Raw genomic sequence first — 17,122 nt, forward strand, 5'->3', positions numbered from 1 at the left:
TATTGCTGCATGCTAGCCATTGTTTACTTGCGTGATATGTGATATGAGCAATTGAATTAATTGCTAGATATCTGGCCATGGCTACATTGTGTTTAGTTGCATACCACGAGATATGAGCAATTAATTGTTAGCTGTCTGGCTTTACTGCGCATGGGCACCATTAACTTTACTCACCCCTACATCTGTGACAATCTCTACATGAGTAAAGGCAAATCACGTGATACCACATGGATGGCGCTAAATGGAATTATCCTGAAAACACTCTCCCTAGGAAAGTTACATTCTTCACACTTTCACAGTACGTTTATTTGAGTGCTGGGATCAGAGGTGGCGGAGACACCTATATTAGGGGGGGCTGGGGTTCTAGCTTGGTGATGCCATGGCCTAGTTGCAAATCAAAGACCAAGAAAAAAAAAAGGTCATTACCTGCTGGCAATAGTTGCTCTACCAACTAGACTATATCTCCTTATTTATAACTACATACGTAGCTTGCTACACTGCTCCTCAAAGAATACTGTGACTGCTCTACTAGAGTATCTCGAATGATGCTATTAAGCTAGGCTCTCCATCACAGCTACAGATAATTTTAGAGGGGCTAAGCCCCCCCCCATAATTTTTTCACAGGGGCTGCAGCCCCTCTTGCCCCCCCTTCTCCGCTGCCCCTGGCTGGAATTATGTCCATGCCACGTCTTTAAAAGTTATTTTATATTAGGCGCTTGGTAAGCAAAATCCATTGTACAAGGAATCCAGTACTAGAAAACTCCTGTGCCAGTATTAATCCACAAAAAGACAGTTATGTTCAATGATAATATGGCGATAATACTAACACAAGCCGAGATATCAGCATAATAAAGTAAACCTACTCTTATTTTCGCAGCTGCAACAAGAAAACGATGTAATCAAATTCCAGTGCCCGCTGTACTGTATATTTCCATTGAGGATGATTGCATAATTCAGGGTTAAAATTGCAAAACCGTCCCTACACATAAATAACTCACAGTAGTAGCTGCGCGTGTTTTAATTGAGACATGCGCTTTGTAGTTTCTTGGCCGCGCGCCTCACTACCGTGAGTCTTGATAAAGGAAGGCTATATGGGCTGAATACCAAAAAACTTGCTGTCAGGAGAAGGGACTTCAACCTTTTCACTTCTCAATAAGTTTAGATAATGATTAATAAAATATCAAGATACTCTAATAGAACATTCAGCTAGCTCTAATAAAACAGTCAGTTTCATGTAAGTGATAAATAATGACTAATGAGCCGCCTGCCTGTAAGCTAACTTTCTGATCTGAAACATAGAATCAACAATAAGTGGTCCGTATAGCTGTACGGTACCTGCATACGACATAGCTCAATGTGTTATACTGAGTGTAGTTATATAGCTCAGAAGTTTTACTACAACATAACTTTTCTGGTTTAATGATTTATAGCTATGCCTTCAGATAATGTTACTGACCTTTTGAGATCAAAATTTTACCCAATGACTGTTCTATAGAGAGAAAACCATCAATATAGAATGTTCAAAACATAATTAGCTACAATACCTCAGACACATGTGACTATATGTGCAAAATGTACCTGGCAAGGAAAGTACAAAATATAGAGTATTCCGGTCATTTTGCAAATTACTGAATTTCTAAGATCTATAGCAATAGTGTATTATTTCAGTGTGTAAAATTAGGTTGGTCGAGTCTGAGCAACAACTTTCAAATAGGTATATATCCTTATAGTTTATAGCCTTTCTGTACCTGCAGCACAAAGTGTTGTCCGATCCTCAGTGCTGGTCACTGTAAAGTGCAGGATATTAATAATTTTTTTTGAGAATAAAGAATTAGACAGATTGTGACCCAACCAGTGGCGATTCTAGACCTGACCTACAGGGGGGGCCAAGTAGGGAACAGCATAACTATTGTTGTTTGGCTATAGTATAAAGTAGAATTTTCAGGGGTCTGGGGTGCAACCCCCAGACGCTGCAGGATTTTAAAGGCTTGAAAACAGCCTAAAATTTGTTCTAAAAACATGAAAAATGCTAAAACTAACAATGTCAATCTATACAGCAACTTTTCCCCAAGATTTTTTTAAAGTTATTTTTTAACAGGGGGGGCCATGGCCCCCCCTTAGAATCGCCTATGGACCCAACTAACAAGACACACAGTACGAAGAGTAAATAATTTACCCTTGACAGTCACAATACAAACAACAAAATACCATTTTGTAGGCAAGGGCGATCTACCAAGACAAACCTCTCAACTCTTGATCAAGAAATAGCATCCTGGTAATGTTAATATATATATTATGACGTCATGAATATATTTTACCAGCGCTCTGAAAATGCGCTTATTGTGCTAATAAATACGGGCGCTCATTTGATCACAATCAATCATGGCTAACATCAAGTTTGGTGATGAATCGATCGGTGGGACATCCTACCAACCTTCGAGGCCAGACATGTCTAGCTCTTCTTACAACAAGTGTCCTAAATGTGACAAATCCGTGTACATGGCAGAGGAGGTGATAGCTGCAGGGAAGAAATGGCACAAGATGTGTTTCAAATGTGCCAAGTGTAACAAACTACTTGACAGCTCTACAATGAGGGAACACGAGGGAGATTTGTACTGTAAAAGTTGCCACTCCAGACAATTTGGCACCGCGGGGTATGGATACGGGATTGGAGCGGGAACCCTATCATCTGAAAAGAGAGATGGTTAGTTAACTCACTGATTAATGGTCCACTATTTCTCGCTATTACTACAGATACTGATAGCGACAGCAACGTCACTGCAAAGCGCGTTAGCGCGGTGGACCGGAATAACGATGCGGGCTACACCGGGTGGTCTGATGATGGCAAGAAATATCAACCTGCCAGAAAGGAGGTAGTCACTAACCCTAACTCGTGTGGCAAGTGTGGTAAGGCTGTGTACATGGCGGAAGAGGTGCTGGCTGCTGGCAAGAAATGGCACAAAATGTGTTTCAAATGTGGCAACTGTAAGAAGATGTTAGACAGTTCCACTATGAGAGAACACGAGGGTGACCTCTACTGCAAGGCTTGTCACACAAGGAAGTTTGGCACTACCGGCTATGGGTATGGCATTGGAGCAGGTACCCTCGCCTCTGAGAAGGGAACCAACCAAGGTAACAACTTGCATTCTAATATTTTTATTAATACTTAAACTTTACAGATAAGAGCAGTTGGTTGCCATCTTCAACATCAAGTGAGCAACGACAGGCTAAGCCAATACAACAGTTCGGTGGAGCTCCAAAGTGTCCCCGTTGTGGGAAGAGTGTGTATGCTGCTGAGAAGATAGTTGGAGCAGGCAGTGTAAGTGTGTCCTTGTGTAAGTGTCCCCATGTGGTAGTGCGTCCCCATGTGTAATGTGTCCCCATGTGGTAGTCCCCATGTGTAATATGTCCTCAAGTGCTAGTGACTTTGTTGATACTCAAGTGACTTTGTTCATAGATAATTGAGTACGTAAAAAGGATAGGAAAACGGAAGCGATTTCCGTGACTTAAAAAAATAACAAATACTTTAGGTTTAAGGAAGAAAATCCATCCCTCCTGGAGGACAGCTGAGTGTGGCCCCGACTAGACATTGGGTTCCCTGCAGTTCGACTCCTGGGGTAGGAGGGATTTTTTTCCTTAGTTTGGCCCTTTTCTGTTACACTTTATTTGGTCAGTGATTTTAAGTCTTAGGCTCAGGTATCACTTTATTAGGTTAGGAGAATTCTAAAGGCTGCAGCACATGTTGCTGTCAGACCTTCAGTGCTGGTCACTGTAAAGCAGTACAATAACAAATACTTTAGGTTTAAGGAAGAAAATCCATCCCTCCTGGAGGACAGCTGAGTGTGGCCCCGACTAGACATTGGGTTCCCTGCAGTTCGATTCCTGGGGTAGGAGGGATTTTTTTCCTTAGTTTGGCCCTTTTCTGTTACACTTTATTTGGTCAGTAATTTTAGTCTTAGGCTCAGGTATCACTTTATTAGGTTAGGAGAATTCTAAAGGCTGCAGCACGTGTTGCTGTCAGACCTTCAGTGCTGGTCACTGTAAAGCAGTACAATAACAATAACAATAATAATAATAAAAGACAAAACACCTTTGTGCCCAAGTATGGAAATTAGTGCTCTAAGCAGCAGAGCAATCCCAACAGACTAAAGCAAGTGTGTAGGGCCACACCGTTGTACCTTTGCTCATATTACCTTTATGTCTCGTCCATACTGTTTCTTGTATAGCTGGTTCCACTTTCGAGTCTTGTGGTGAGTTAGACATGTCACCAACACAGTCTGTTACCCTTGTGTTGCACTGGTAGGGATTTTATACTTTTGCTAAACATGAAAGATTCTTTTCTTTGTCATTTTCCAAGCAACTATTCCTGTTTTGCTATGATATTTCCTCTGGTTCTCTCTGTTAAATGGTGAGGAAGAGGCTTATCACAGTTAAAAGGACTATATTTGCAAAGAAAGTTATGGGGTTTGCTTTTTGGACCATTTTCTCACATTTTATATGCATTGGTATCATCCTAGTTCCTCTCAGTTATTTACTGGAGTTACTTGTAGTGAAGTTTTCACAATCATGTCCTTACAGCAATTTGTTTCTCTTGATACAAGTGCAGCAAGCATAACAAGTGATGTGATACAAGGAATTCCAATAGAAATGTACATATTTAGTGACATCGCTCATCTCTTTTATGTACTCTGTTATCTATGCTGCTTTGTGAGACATCTGTTGACACAACAGACTAGCCAGTTAACTTGTCATGTTTCTCTACAGGAATGGCACAAGACATGCTTCAACTGTGCTAGTTGTCATAAGAGTCTTGACTCCACCACTGTTAGTGACAATGAAGGAGAGATTTATTGTAAAGGTGGGTAATATTTAGAGTGTCCTTGCATGGTTACCAACACTTTGCTGTCACAGGTTGCTATGGTAAACAGTTTGGACCCAAGGGGGTTGGGTTTGGACTTGGAGCAGGTACCTTGACAACATGAATTTACCTTGTTTGGTATAAAATGAAACTCAAAATACTATCATTTCATACATTTGTATAGCTCAATAGCACAGTGTATTATTGTAGTACTTTATGACAATTTGTCCTGAAAGATCAATGGAATGTGATGTGTAACAGCATACCTTATAAGGTAGTAACACTTTATATTCATTAAATGGTTGACATAGTTGAGGACTACCTGACCACCTGTGGTCCATTAACACATTACAATATCATGTACTGGTGTTATTTCATTATTACTAATAGACATTCTGAGTGGGTTTCTACCAGGAACTACCTTCATTCCTTGTAGTATTAGCAGTAACTAGTAGTACAGCAGTCCAGTCTCCTATAGATATTTACAGTATAAAGTTCATGGTACTATGGGTGAAAAGTGTCTGATAATATTTGTAGAAGCCATGCTAGCTTTCATCTTGTACTGTATGGGTAACAGCAAGGTTTATATAATTGAATTTTTGTGATGGAATTGTTCTGTGTTTGATGCTCTAGTTATCTTTTGTAGTAGAGACTATAAGTGGGAGGTCCATCATACAAGAAGTAAAATGGCATTTTCCCACCAAATCTATCCTGAATTTATTGGTCCATCACTCAGTGCTATATGAAATATTCATTTAGCTATCAAGTGCCAAATATTTCTGGTATGGCAGCCGTCAAGTGACAAGTGAGATCTTTCATAGCTTCTTGGATGAAATATGGGCTGGAGGATTAAAGCATAAATTTCCTGAAACTTCACCATTGAAAATTCTGGAATGAACTATGAAATTTGTTGACCAACTTCGAAATATCATTAAGGATTTCTGCCCCTTTAACTATGAGAGAGTGTGTGTGTGGTGAGTTGGCCATTGTGTGGTCTCAGCCATATAACATGTCATGTTGCTTTCAAATTGTGACCACCTGTGGTATCCACATGTACTCCATATTTAGTAATTTTCTATTTTAAGAATTCTTTCCCTACATGCTAATGTCTCAGTATGTAGTACTACATTCCATCAGCTTGTAACTGAATCTTGTGATGGCTATATATATCTTGTGATGGCTATAAACCAAATTACCAATATTTATGTATATTCCAAGAAATGGGCTCACTGGCCAACTATGCTAAGTTCTCATGTTTAAGTCATTGCTTTTGTTCTTTGAACATAACACTGTGAAGTTTGACTTACAAGCCTAATGAAGTTATGTGACCATTGTAGCTAGCTATACACTGGAGCACATGGCTATAAGTATTTCTATGAAATTGGTCCAGTCCTTTTTTACTATAACAGGTTTTACCATTTCTGAGGTGCATAAGATAAAAACTATGGAGCCAGCCAAACTGTTTTTTGAGTGTCAGCTTTTTATAAAATTGTAAGTGGTTTAAAACTCGATAATAATTTCTGACTAATGATGCAATTAAATATTTCACTGAGAAAACTTGTTAGGAGCCATAAAATGCTGAGCTGAGCAGGAAACCTGATAAATTTCTATGGGGTTTTTATCCATGATCTGGAAACTTGATTTTATATGTCATCAAGTTTGTAAAGAACTAGTTACCTGCTTCTCTGTACAGAACAAGAGATTTATTCTGATATGTACGCCATATATGTATGTAGTACTGTAGGAAGCCTTCCCTGTGCCAGCTCCTCAGTGTGGGATCCACATGTACTTTAAAGCATCTGATTTGTTTAGTAAAATGTACAAATATGACAACCAGTTACATATGGCAGAGCTGCACTGCACATCTAGAACTCTCGCTGCATGCAATATACTGATGGAAGTGCTCTTAAAAATTTCAAATGCTACTGAACATGTTTGTAGTAGTAGTGAGTGTATAAAGTACTGGATGGTGACTGTGATCAGTGCCATCAGATCATGGAACTCTGCACATCTACCAAAACAACCACCATCAACAGATGGTAGATGACTCGTAAGTGTCATTTTGGTGGTCAGGTAGTTGGAGGGTGAAACATTAAACAGAGTTTAACTAGTTAAACAAAGTTAATGGTGAAGTGGTCATGTGAAAGGTGTGTCAAGTGATCACCCATGTGTGCATGTGAAAATAATAACAGTGTGAGGGCAGCTGCTGGTTGGTCAGAAGTGTTTAACTGTAATATATAGATCAACTCCCACCCCTGCAGAGATGGCAACTAGAGGTGCCACCTTTTCATTTATGTATTGTTGCTTTACAATACCAAATGATTATTATTTACTGTTATAGCCAACTCAATCAAGTATATATTGTATAGATCAGCTGACTCAACTATAAGGTCATCATAGCTAGCCTATAATTGTGCTATACAAGCTGCCAAGTGTGATATATCATCATCATCATCATCATTATTAAAGAACATGGTACCTATATAGCTACGCTTGTATTGTGTCAGTTTTTTGGTAAAGTTGGCCAACAAGTTTGGTAACTGCCACAACATGTAATTGTTGCCAACAGTAATGACGTGATCTGGTCAATGAAACTGATCAAGTATCACACATACAAGTCTTGTAGGGGTCCAGCCCAAGTAATTTTGATAATGGAGTTAAAATTACTTTCCTAGTCTAACAGAGCAACAATATTTTGCTGCTTAATCTTCAATATCATTACAAAAAGAATAACTCAGAATAATTTGTATTTGTTTTGACTGAAACAATAAAAATAAAAGCTATTAGCTATAGCTAATAAGTCCCAGCTACAGGCATATGCAATTTTGTGTGTGTGTTTGAATAATTAAAAAATTATTAATAAATAAAAAATAAAGCTACAGGCATAGAAACTGCTTGTATACAGCATACCCTTGTGATGTGGCTTATGAGCCTTGATGGGTGGTCACTGAGTAGCAGTGATGTTTCACCAATATTAAACATCACATAATATTGCTGGACTTGACTGGTCAATTACACATGTTTGGTAGCAGGTGTATAGCTACTGAATATTATTGACAGTTCATACATGGGGGTGGTCAGCTACAAATCTGACACACAACTTCAAAATAAAACTTAGCATAATACCATAGTACTGATTACACTCTATTAGAACAGTCACCATTGCTGCGGTTACGTACACGCGCTTAAGTAATGCGCTTATAATCGGGTGATAACGGTGCTACACTCTACTTCGGGAAGTCATAACTAGGATCACAATGGTCAGCTAATGGTTGGATGATGGTGTATTTACGTGAAATGGCGTGTAGCTGAAGCAGTTTCATTGTGAGAGATAGGATATAATTGTGATTACCGATGGCAGGAGAAAAGGTCAAATACGAGGACCCGTCCTTCCTGAAGAGTTTCATTGCTGGAGGGATAGGCGGTATAGTGGAAGTTACTGTGGGACATCCCCTAGATACCGTGAAGGTGAATACACGACGAGCCTGTTGACTAGTAGGTCCTTGTGAAGAATGTGAGCGCGTTCTATTAGAGTATTTTGTGGAACATAGTATGTGTAAATTTTATTATACCCCACTATCTATGATTTCATCACTTAATGGAATGACCTCTCATTGATATAGCAAAGTACAATTTGATGTGCAATTCCTTGACCTCTTAATACCATAAGCTGAGTGGACTCCCTGCTTAAATACAAGGGGGTGTCACTCAGGCTCTTGCTGTAGGTTGATCTGCGACCACGGTCAAACTCTAAGTCAACAGTCAAGGCCACAAAATAGCTCTTAAAGTAGGTCAAGGGTCAAGACAAGATGGAAAGTTTGAAACCCACAATTGAAAACAATACATAACTATTGTCAAGTTTACGGAATTATACATAACTTACAAGAAGTAAGGATCTCCAAAAAAATTTCAAAGCTCCAACAGGCATTTTGCCGTAAATGTAATGATTTTTCTCCCAGCTGTGATTAGCACACACTAAGAAAATATTATACTGTACTAGGTTACAAGTGCAGGTGCATATTGGAAAATAGAGAAATAGACAGAAATCAGAAGTTCAACAAATGCTCAGGTTACATGTCAAAGACAATAACGCTGCAAGTCAAGGGTCAAGGTGAAATTTTTTGTGGTCAACACTTTGAGCACAGTTGCAGATCTACCTGCAGGCATGTGCTGATGTGACACCCCCTTGTTAACTATTACAGTAAGGATACCCTGAAATGTGTCTTGATAATCAGGACACTTGTCCATGGTCCCATTTGTATTAGTGTACACACATTTAGACCCCTGAAATCAGGACATCTCACTAATAAGGACACCTTGACACTTGTCCATGGTCTCATTTGTATTAGTGTAAAATAATAAAATGGTTTGAACCATTGATAACATTTATATTGCCTTTTAAAATACAGAGAATTCTAATTGTATACACTTTGTAGAATAGGTTATTGTAGAATCCTCCCAGTGTGTTATTATAACTTACAACAATCCCTACTCTAACAAAGATTCTAGTCCATAACATTGTGAACCATTTTGCATGTTTTAGCAAGCACAGGGGAACTTGAAATAAGGACACCTTGATAATCAGGACACTTGTCCATGGTCCCATTTGTATTAGTGTACACACATTTAGACCCCTGAAATCAGGACACCTCACTAATAAGGACACGTACATAATCTGGACACTTGGCAATGGTCCCAAATTATCCCTTAGTATGTCAACTGACCTGGAAAATCAGATAATAAGGACACCTTGATAATCAGGACACTTAGTCGATCCCAAGGTATCCGTAGCACGCAGGTTTCACTGTAATGTGTACTTGTTCAATGTCTCGTTCATGTGATACCTATTAGGTTAGACTCCAGGCAATGCCACCACCGTTACCAGGACAACCAGCCATGTTTACCAACATGTTTCAGTGTATAAGGTCAACGTTGCACAACGAAGGAGTGAGGGGGTTGTATCGTGGACTATTGTCACCTCTAGTTGGGATCACTCCCATATATGCTGTATTTTTCCTTGGGTATTCAACTGGCAAGAAACTTCAAATGAAGAACAGTGATGACATATTAAGGTGTGTGTGTGCATGGGGGGGGGGGGGGCTGAGTCACTCTAATAATGGGAGACTGGGTCTACTTTGTTATATACAATAATGAAGGGTATTTCAGAGGATGGAGCTAAACTTCAAGCTTTATTGTGGAAAGCCAAACGATTTATGTGACTACTCAATTAGAGTATTTTGATTGAGGTCATGTCCATTAGAAGAAGTTGTATACTCTAATAGAATATTTCTGTTTGATCATATGAATAAGTGTCTGTGATTTTACCACCCTGTACAGAGACAGTGTTTGAGGTTTCATACATTTTACATTCTATGAACCTCCTTCCTTCTCAAATACCATGTGTTACCTTATCAATACTCATACTCGACCACTGCTCAATGCTACAAATTAATGTTTAAGCCCTTACTTCAATATTGACTGTAGCACTACTCAAATATGGCTACTATTGGAGGTGCATCATTTAACCAAGGAAATATGGTAGTTGACTCTCCACTGTATTGTGAGGTGTTTAATTTTGAGAGAGTTTTATATCAAGAACTGTAAACTGAGTTGTTAATGATTAACAATTAGCCTCAGTACTGAATGCTTCTTGTAATTTTAAAACACCTGATGTTTATCACCAACTGTTCTATATTATTAGGCTCTTTACATCACTTGATTTGCCTTTATGGTGAACATTTCAAGGTCCCCTTGGTGGGGTGGGGCTATTGAATGCTTAGGGCATTATAGAATAGGTATTAGTCAAGTGAGTGGCTATGTTTGCCGTTTTCAATACAACTATTCACCGATTGGTTAGCTAATGTATAGTACCATTCATATTTCCCACCCTCAATTGTATTTTAATTGTTATGGTTACAGTTTGCGGCAACACTTTGTAGCAGGGATGGTGGCTGGTGTATACTCCTGTCCTCTATGTGTCCCGGTGGAGAGAGTGAAATGTGTCATGCAGGTATGTGAGTAATATTACAAGTCATATAGTTCATCATCTTAGGAGTACCACATATCTGGTAACCTTAGCAAGTATTTGTTGGCAGGTAGTACATTATATTTTATGTCGTTGCCTCAGAGTAGAAGTGACATGTGTCTGTAGCATCAGTTCTATCCTAGTGGTATAGTGTCATTGTATGTGTCAACTGTTTTGACAGACAGTAAACTGACAACCACATAGTTTTTATCCATGCCCAAGTAACAAAATCAGCTGACTTGTGGGAGTGGTGTGTTATGTAGAGTATCCTACTCCCATATTCTCTATAGTGTGATACAATGAAGCAGTTACTAGGCCCTACGGTTTGTGATACCTCCAGTAATGTATTATCACAGATGCTGTTGACACATGTGTGTTACCAGATTGTATACATCCAGTAAAAAAAAGTAATTTGCTGTTGTACATGTGTTGCTATTGAAGTGTAAGCATGAAGAGAACATGTACAGGACATGTACAGGGCTGTTGTATTGTTTAGCTGTCATGTTAAGAGCAGTTCAGTGTGTAGTTAGCAAACCACACAAAAGTTGTTGTCAAAATTTACAAAATGAAGGTGTGTTTATGAATGATCTAATTGGAGAAGTATTTATGTGACTTCTCTCATCCAAAGTTAGTCATAGTTTGAACTTGGTTGTTAGGTACACACATAAATAAACAAGATTACATACAAAACAGACAATTTCGGATCTAGTACAACAAAATGTTAGACTCTCTTCTTCAAGGTATCATCTAAAATAATAGTTCATTCTGCAATGATGGAATGTAATATTAACTTTGTCTCAGATTCAACGTGAAAGCAAGCTAACCTCAAAGTACTCTGGTTCCTGGGACTGTGCTCGACAGCTATATCGTCAAGGAGGTGTGGCCACACTTTACCGAGGAACCATAGCAACACTATTAAGAGGTTTGATGTGAAGAGGGTGTAGTCATGATGACATCACATTGCATCACTAGATGTTCCAGCCTGTGGTGTATATTTCCTGACCTACGAGTGGTTCCTTAGACTATTAACCCCTGAGGGGAAATAGTAAGTTATTACACAGCAAAGTAGTCATATAACTTTTTAATACAAGTTTTAACATAAAGAAGTTAATTTCTTGCATTGGTTGCTGATGGAGGGGGGGGGGGGGGGGAGGTGGGAGGCAAGGGGAGCTGGGAGGCAAGGGGAGCTGCTGTAGTCCTCTTTTTTGATTTATGATCTTAATTTGTTAAAGATCGAAAAAAAGCCAGCAGTTAAAAAAAACTAAGATTATACTCCCAGATTTGATTTCAGAAAGCTGAAATTATTAGAGGGGCTTTACAATCGGTAAATAATCGGAAATCGAGTTATCGGCTTATCAGTATCGGTAAGTATTAGCATATCATTTAGTCAATTATTTTACTGACCTGATGGTATTGTTTTCATAAACAATAAGAGAAGTTGCAATTTTACAAAATACGTACATCAGATCAGTCATTGGTACTGGCCATTTTAATATAGGCTAATGCTAAATCTCTTATCAGTACTTTACACACTGATACATCATCTGGGCCAGTACTCCATCTGTTATATCTATGGTTTACATGTAATTCGAATCCATTGGTCGTGGGCATCATTGGAGAATGTAGATGCGCCCTCAATCCAGTAGTGTGTAGAACACTGCAACAATCTGTGTGTTCACGTGAGCTCCTACGAAAGCTAGCAGTTGTGCAGTGGTGTTGGAACAAATGTTAGTGCAAACTCACACTCGATCAACTTAAAGTCCGATAAATTACTCATTCTCTGTCGTATCACAGTATTGTGGCAGGTGTCCTGTGTAACTATTGAAAAGGACTTTACCACAGGCTTTCCCCCAGCAAAATATAGTAAAATGTAGTAGAAGATGAAGCAAATGGGACCTACATCAAGTTGTTAGTACATTACTACCAAAATACTTTATAACAGAGTAGAGTGGTGTTACACTGTTCCACTGCCATTCAGAAATGGGACCTATGCTGGCTAGGTGACAGAGAGTAATACTAACTGCACACCTAGTAGGATCTAGTAGTTTGAAGGACATGTGTTGTTATGGGGGAACCATACGCAATGAAACTATTGATGACACCTTCAGATTGCTACATAGACCAGTATTACAGTCTAACATTACAGTCTTCACCAAATCTGTGCAACTACAATCAAGTACCTTCAGTTTGACCTGATACGCTTCCAGTAGGTTGCTGTAAATTTTTAACGTTCGTAGAATTTTCTGCTACCCACTTAGTGACTGATGTCTTCAAATAGGGTCAAGGGTTTTCTCCACCCTTGACCTACATAGTGGATACTGGCAGCTACCAGTCATTGGCAGTCAACCTAACTCAATAACAGCTAAGGCTATGGGCTTGATTTTCACAGCCACAGATACCTTTCAGTATACGTACAGTGTACACATATCTTCCTTTGTGTCTCATTTCTCTCTTGAACACCAACCTGGAAACACTTCGTGTAATTCTGTTAGTTCCACCTGACATTGCAGTATCCTGTAGTGGAATAGTTTGTTTTCTTTTTAATTTTAGTAATTTCCTTATATGATTGAATGTATTTTAAGTACTATGTATATTTATATAAAGCCAATCACAATTCATAGTTGGAGATCAACATATTCCTAATTATATAAGAAATCATAATTTTGGGTAAAGTGCAGGAAAGAATTTTACACTTGTGTAGGAGCCATGCTCCTACATGTGTAGTGCTTTATCTTTATTGAAAATGTTTGCAGAATTCTGTAGGAAATATTCCCACACTGTTGAATAGTGTAAGAAAGATTCCTACACATTGGGCAAAGTGTAAGAGACAGGGTTCTGCCTAGAAATTCGGCCTAAAGTTAACATGAACTGATATGCTGTGTGTTATATACATGTATCAGTGATGTAAGAATCAGATTTAAGAGGGTACTGGTAGCTTTGAACCACTGCCGACCAGTATGGGCAGAACCCTGAAAACATCTTCTTACAGTGTATGAATAATTCCTACAATATCCTACACATTATGTCATGTGTAGGAATCTTTCTTACAAAATTCAACAGTGTGGGAATATTTCCTACAAAATTTCTTGATATAGCTCTACACGTGTAGGAACCATGCTTCCTACACAAGGGTAAATTTTGGCATAAAATTTGTTGTGTTTTGAGAAAAAACTTGCCACAACTTAGTTTGGAACATGTTGATCCCTGTAACTTGCTGATCTTATGAATTTCAACCTATCCAGCCATCTGTCTGAGTATGAAGTATTGCACCATGACAGCCTTGTAGTTGATGTTTACAGACTCAAATAGTTGTCTTGAATAATAGAAAACTGTTTATGTCAAGGGTGGAATCCAGAATGTACCACTGTGTTACTGAAAGTATCAAGTTATCTGCAGAGATAAACAGCTCATTGTAATTGGTACTATAGTCTGTCCAGTTCACCTGAGCCCTCATTTCTTGTTAATAACTCTTGTTACATGGGCCAGCTGCCCAAACATTTAGTAGCTCAGTGAAGCCCTTTAAACACCGGAACTAATATTTTTAAAAAGTGCTTTGATGTGGGCAAGAACAAGTGAAGTTATGAGGCTTTTAAAATATTCCATAAGGATGATTCAGACATGCAAACATGTTTACATCATGAAAACATGCTTGTTCCAAAATACAAAACCATTGGGAGTGAACATGGGGACCCATGGAAATCCAACTCTGCTTGGAATTTTATACACTTCACAGTATTCTGTACTTGTTCTAGGTACCTCTGCAAGCAGTCATGCATGGCCAATCCTCCTCGCAGCATCTCGCACGATGTTTGCACCAATTAGAAATTATAAGCGCCTCTGAAAAAGTGTCTGAAGCTGACTGCATTAATTACAGGTCACTCGCTATTTTCGTATTTGTTTGCATAGTGTTTACTCTAGTAGCTAGGTGACGCAATAGTCTAGCATGTTCATTGTGCAGCAGACTAGCTAAGCCAAGCTAAGCAAGTTCCAGCAGCTCTTCATACATCATGATGCATTTACACAATGTTCCTAAACTACTCTAGTAGCTAGGCGGCATAATAGACTATATGCTTACTGTGCAGCAGGCAGTGGCCTATAAATGCAGTCAACTTCAGTCACTTTTAGAAGCGCTTATAATATCTAATTGGTGTAAGCATCATGTGAGATGCCGTGAGGGGAGAAAAAGTGGATTGGCCATGCAAGACTACTTGTAAAGGTTAGTACAAGTATAGAACACTGTGAGGTGTATAAAATTCCAAGCAGAGTTGGATTTCCGCGGGTCCCCTGGTCCACTGTTTTTACCTACCCGTGAACATGTGTTCACCTCTTTGATATTACTATATTTGGTGGGGGCTCAGGTGAACGTGTACTGACTATAGTTTACTCAACTCTTCAGCCAGCCCTTAAGTTTTTTGTGCATTTCCAGAGTCTATATATGGTGCTGTAACTGAGTCACTATCATAGATGTGTATTTTAATTGCTCTGGTATGAAACACTGAATGTGCTTATTCACGTACAGTATTGTGTTCATATGAAAACATTAAGTCTGAACTATTTGTGGGTTTACTAGTCATAATTATGGTATACAAAAAATTAGGAATTTTGATTAGAAATAAAATGTAGTGAAAAAAGAGTAGCTTCACCTGCAGATGTACAAGAGGGTATTTAATCCCCTCCCTCCCTATATAGCTAACTCCCTTTCCTGGATAAGTTTTGTAATAACTTAAGACTTAAGTAAGCAATTATATCTGTGAATTATGCACAGTAAAAATGAGCAATAATAGTAATCCCATCATTGACTAAATTAGGTGTCCACTTTCCTTCAGTTCACCAAACTGTGGTCTCATTTATGGTATGTGATATTCACAAAAGAATTTTGCAGAAAATTTAGCACATTACTGACCCCTCACATAGAATAGATGCCTCTCAGTATATTAGTCTAGTCTAATAATAGTGCGGGGTGTTACCATATATGGTATAACTTGCTATAGTCACCATGATCTCAATCCCATGAAGATAATGACTGCTGGAGGGTTTGCTGGTCTGTTCTGTTATGCCACCACTGTTCCTATGGATACCATCAAGTCTCGATACCAGACAGGTGAGGTCTACATCATTTAATCCACTACCATATGTGGTGTCACAGCTCCTGATGGTGTGTACAGTGGAGCGTGGTCTGTTGCCAAGGAAATGGTGAGTGTGTATTAGTTGTCATAGTGATTGTGATGTCACTACAGATAAAAGAGGAAGGACTATTAAGGATATTCCGAGGTGCTACCCCAATACTAATCAGATCATTTCCAGCTAACGCTGTAAGCCATTCCTACTTGTTTACTTGTTTCCATGGTGTCTATTATAGGGTTGTTTTCTTGGCTATGAGACTGCAATTAAATTAATGAATTACTTATCATTGTAATTTTTATAAATTATTTTTTTCATTTTTTTACTCTGGCATGTAGTGCAGAGAGCATTATCTAGAGGCAGCTTATTGTGTTTAGTTTCCTGGTGTTAACTGGAGAAGTGGTCTACCCAGCTGTATTAATGGTGACCTGGTGTTAACTGGTGAAGTGGTCTACCCAGCTGTATTAATGGTGACCTGGTGTTAACTGGTGAAGTGGTCTACCCAGCTGTATTAATGGTGACATGATGGTAACTGGTGAAGTAGTCTACCCAGCTGTATTAATGACCTGGTGTTAACTGGAGAAGTGGTCTACCCAGCTGTATTAGGGACCAGGTCAATTTCCTTTGTTTCTCTGGTGCATGGTGAGCATATAGTCCTGAAGATTTGCAAATTGTTAACTGAAACAATTTCTTAGCTATTCCTTGAAGTGTAACATAACATAATGATGAAGCCATAGAAGTGATACATTCTCAGTGTGCAGCCATTAATCACCAACATCGTGTGTCACACAACTTCTAGTGTTAATTTCAAAGTCGTTTCATAGGCTTCTATAAATCACTTTAAACAACCCATTGGGTATATTGCATGATTAGCTAATATATATTATAACCTGTATGCTCATATTACTTTTCAATGTAGCTAGCAAGTTAGTGTAATAACCATATATGGTCAATAGTTCACCTGCTAATATTAGGTTTCTATGTAATGTTTCCCAGAAAACTAAAAATTTCCTTAGTACATATAGTATTTGTAGGAACATGTTTCTGTGTAACTTTTAATATGAATTATCATTATTTGATTTGATTCTTTCTTACAAACTTCCTATTGAGTCATGATG

General features: G+C 38.6%; 2 protein-coding genes across 4 annotated transcripts; both read left to right on the forward strand.

The window, feature by feature from the left end:
- The first annotated feature begins 2,342 nt into the window (after positions 1-2,342).
- LOC136252987 (cysteine and glycine-rich protein 1-like) lies at positions 2,343-5,104 on the forward strand. Its single transcript, XM_066045575.1, has 5 exons — positions 2,343-2,704; positions 2,755-3,132; positions 3,180-3,319; positions 4,765-4,858; positions 4,912-5,104. The coding sequence occupies exons 1-5, from the start codon at positions 2,383-2,385 to the stop codon at positions 4,980-4,982; spliced, it is 1,005 nt and encodes a 334-aa protein (XP_065901647.1). The 5' UTR covers positions 2,343-2,382; the 3' UTR covers positions 4,983-5,104.
- A 2,924-nt stretch (positions 5,105-8,028) lies between these two features.
- On the forward strand, positions 8,029-16,864 carry LOC136254089 (mitochondrial carnitine/acylcarnitine carrier protein-like). 3 transcript variants are annotated; one of them, XM_066046746.1, is made up of 10 exons: positions 8,029-8,118; positions 8,167-8,326; positions 9,710-9,930; positions 10,778-10,868; positions 11,685-11,805; positions 11,856-11,928; positions 15,875-15,984; positions 16,030-16,076; positions 16,121-16,195; positions 16,243-16,860. In XM_066046746.1, the coding sequence occupies exons 2-10, from the start codon at positions 8,213-8,215 to the stop codon at positions 16,297-16,299; spliced, it is 909 nt and encodes a 302-aa protein (XP_065902818.1). In that variant the 5' UTR covers positions 8,029-8,118; positions 8,167-8,212; the 3' UTR covers positions 16,300-16,860. The 3 variants fall into 3 exon arrangements, with proteins under 3 accessions (XP_065902818.1, XP_065902817.1, XP_065902819.1); XM_066046745.1 differs by having other exon boundaries at positions 8,035-8,326; positions 16,243-16,859; XM_066046747.1 differs by lacking the exon at positions 8,029-8,118 and having other exon boundaries at positions 8,219-8,353; positions 16,243-16,864.
- The last annotated feature ends 258 nt before the right edge of the window (positions 16,865-17,122 follow it).

This window comes from Dysidea avara, chromosome 4, assembly GCF_963678975.1.
Source record: "Dysidea avara chromosome 4, odDysAvar1.4, whole genome shotgun sequence".
NCBI classification, from domain to species: Eukaryota; Metazoa; Porifera; class Demospongiae; order Dictyoceratida; family Dysideidae; genus Dysidea; species Dysidea avara.

Excerpts from the sequence above, each read along its gene's own strand:
- LOC136252987 (XM_066045575.1), top strand. The coding sequence starts at position 2,383 with ATGGCTAACATCAAGTTTGGTGATGAATCGATCGGTGGGACATCCTAC. Across the intron at positions 3,320-4,764 it reads AGATAGTTGGAGCAGGCAGT|GAATGGCACAAGACATGCTT; the intron begins GTAAGTGTGTCC and ends GTTTCTCTACAG. Across the intron at positions 4,859-4,911 it reads AGGAGAGATTTATTGTAAAG|GTTGCTATGGTAAACAGTTT; the intron begins GTGGGTAATATT and ends TTGCTGTCACAG.
- LOC136254089 (XM_066046746.1), top strand. The coding sequence starts at position 8,213 with ATGGCAGGAGAAAAGGTCAAATACGAGGACCCGTCCTTCCTGAAGAGT. Across the intron at positions 9,931-10,777 it reads AACAGTGATGACATATTAAG|TTTGCGGCAACACTTTGTAG; the intron begins GTGTGTGTGTGC and ends TTATGGTTACAG. Across the intron at positions 16,077-16,120 it reads GGTCTGTTGCCAAGGAAATG|ATAAAAGAGGAAGGACTATT; the intron begins GTGAGTGTGTAT and ends ATGTCACTACAG.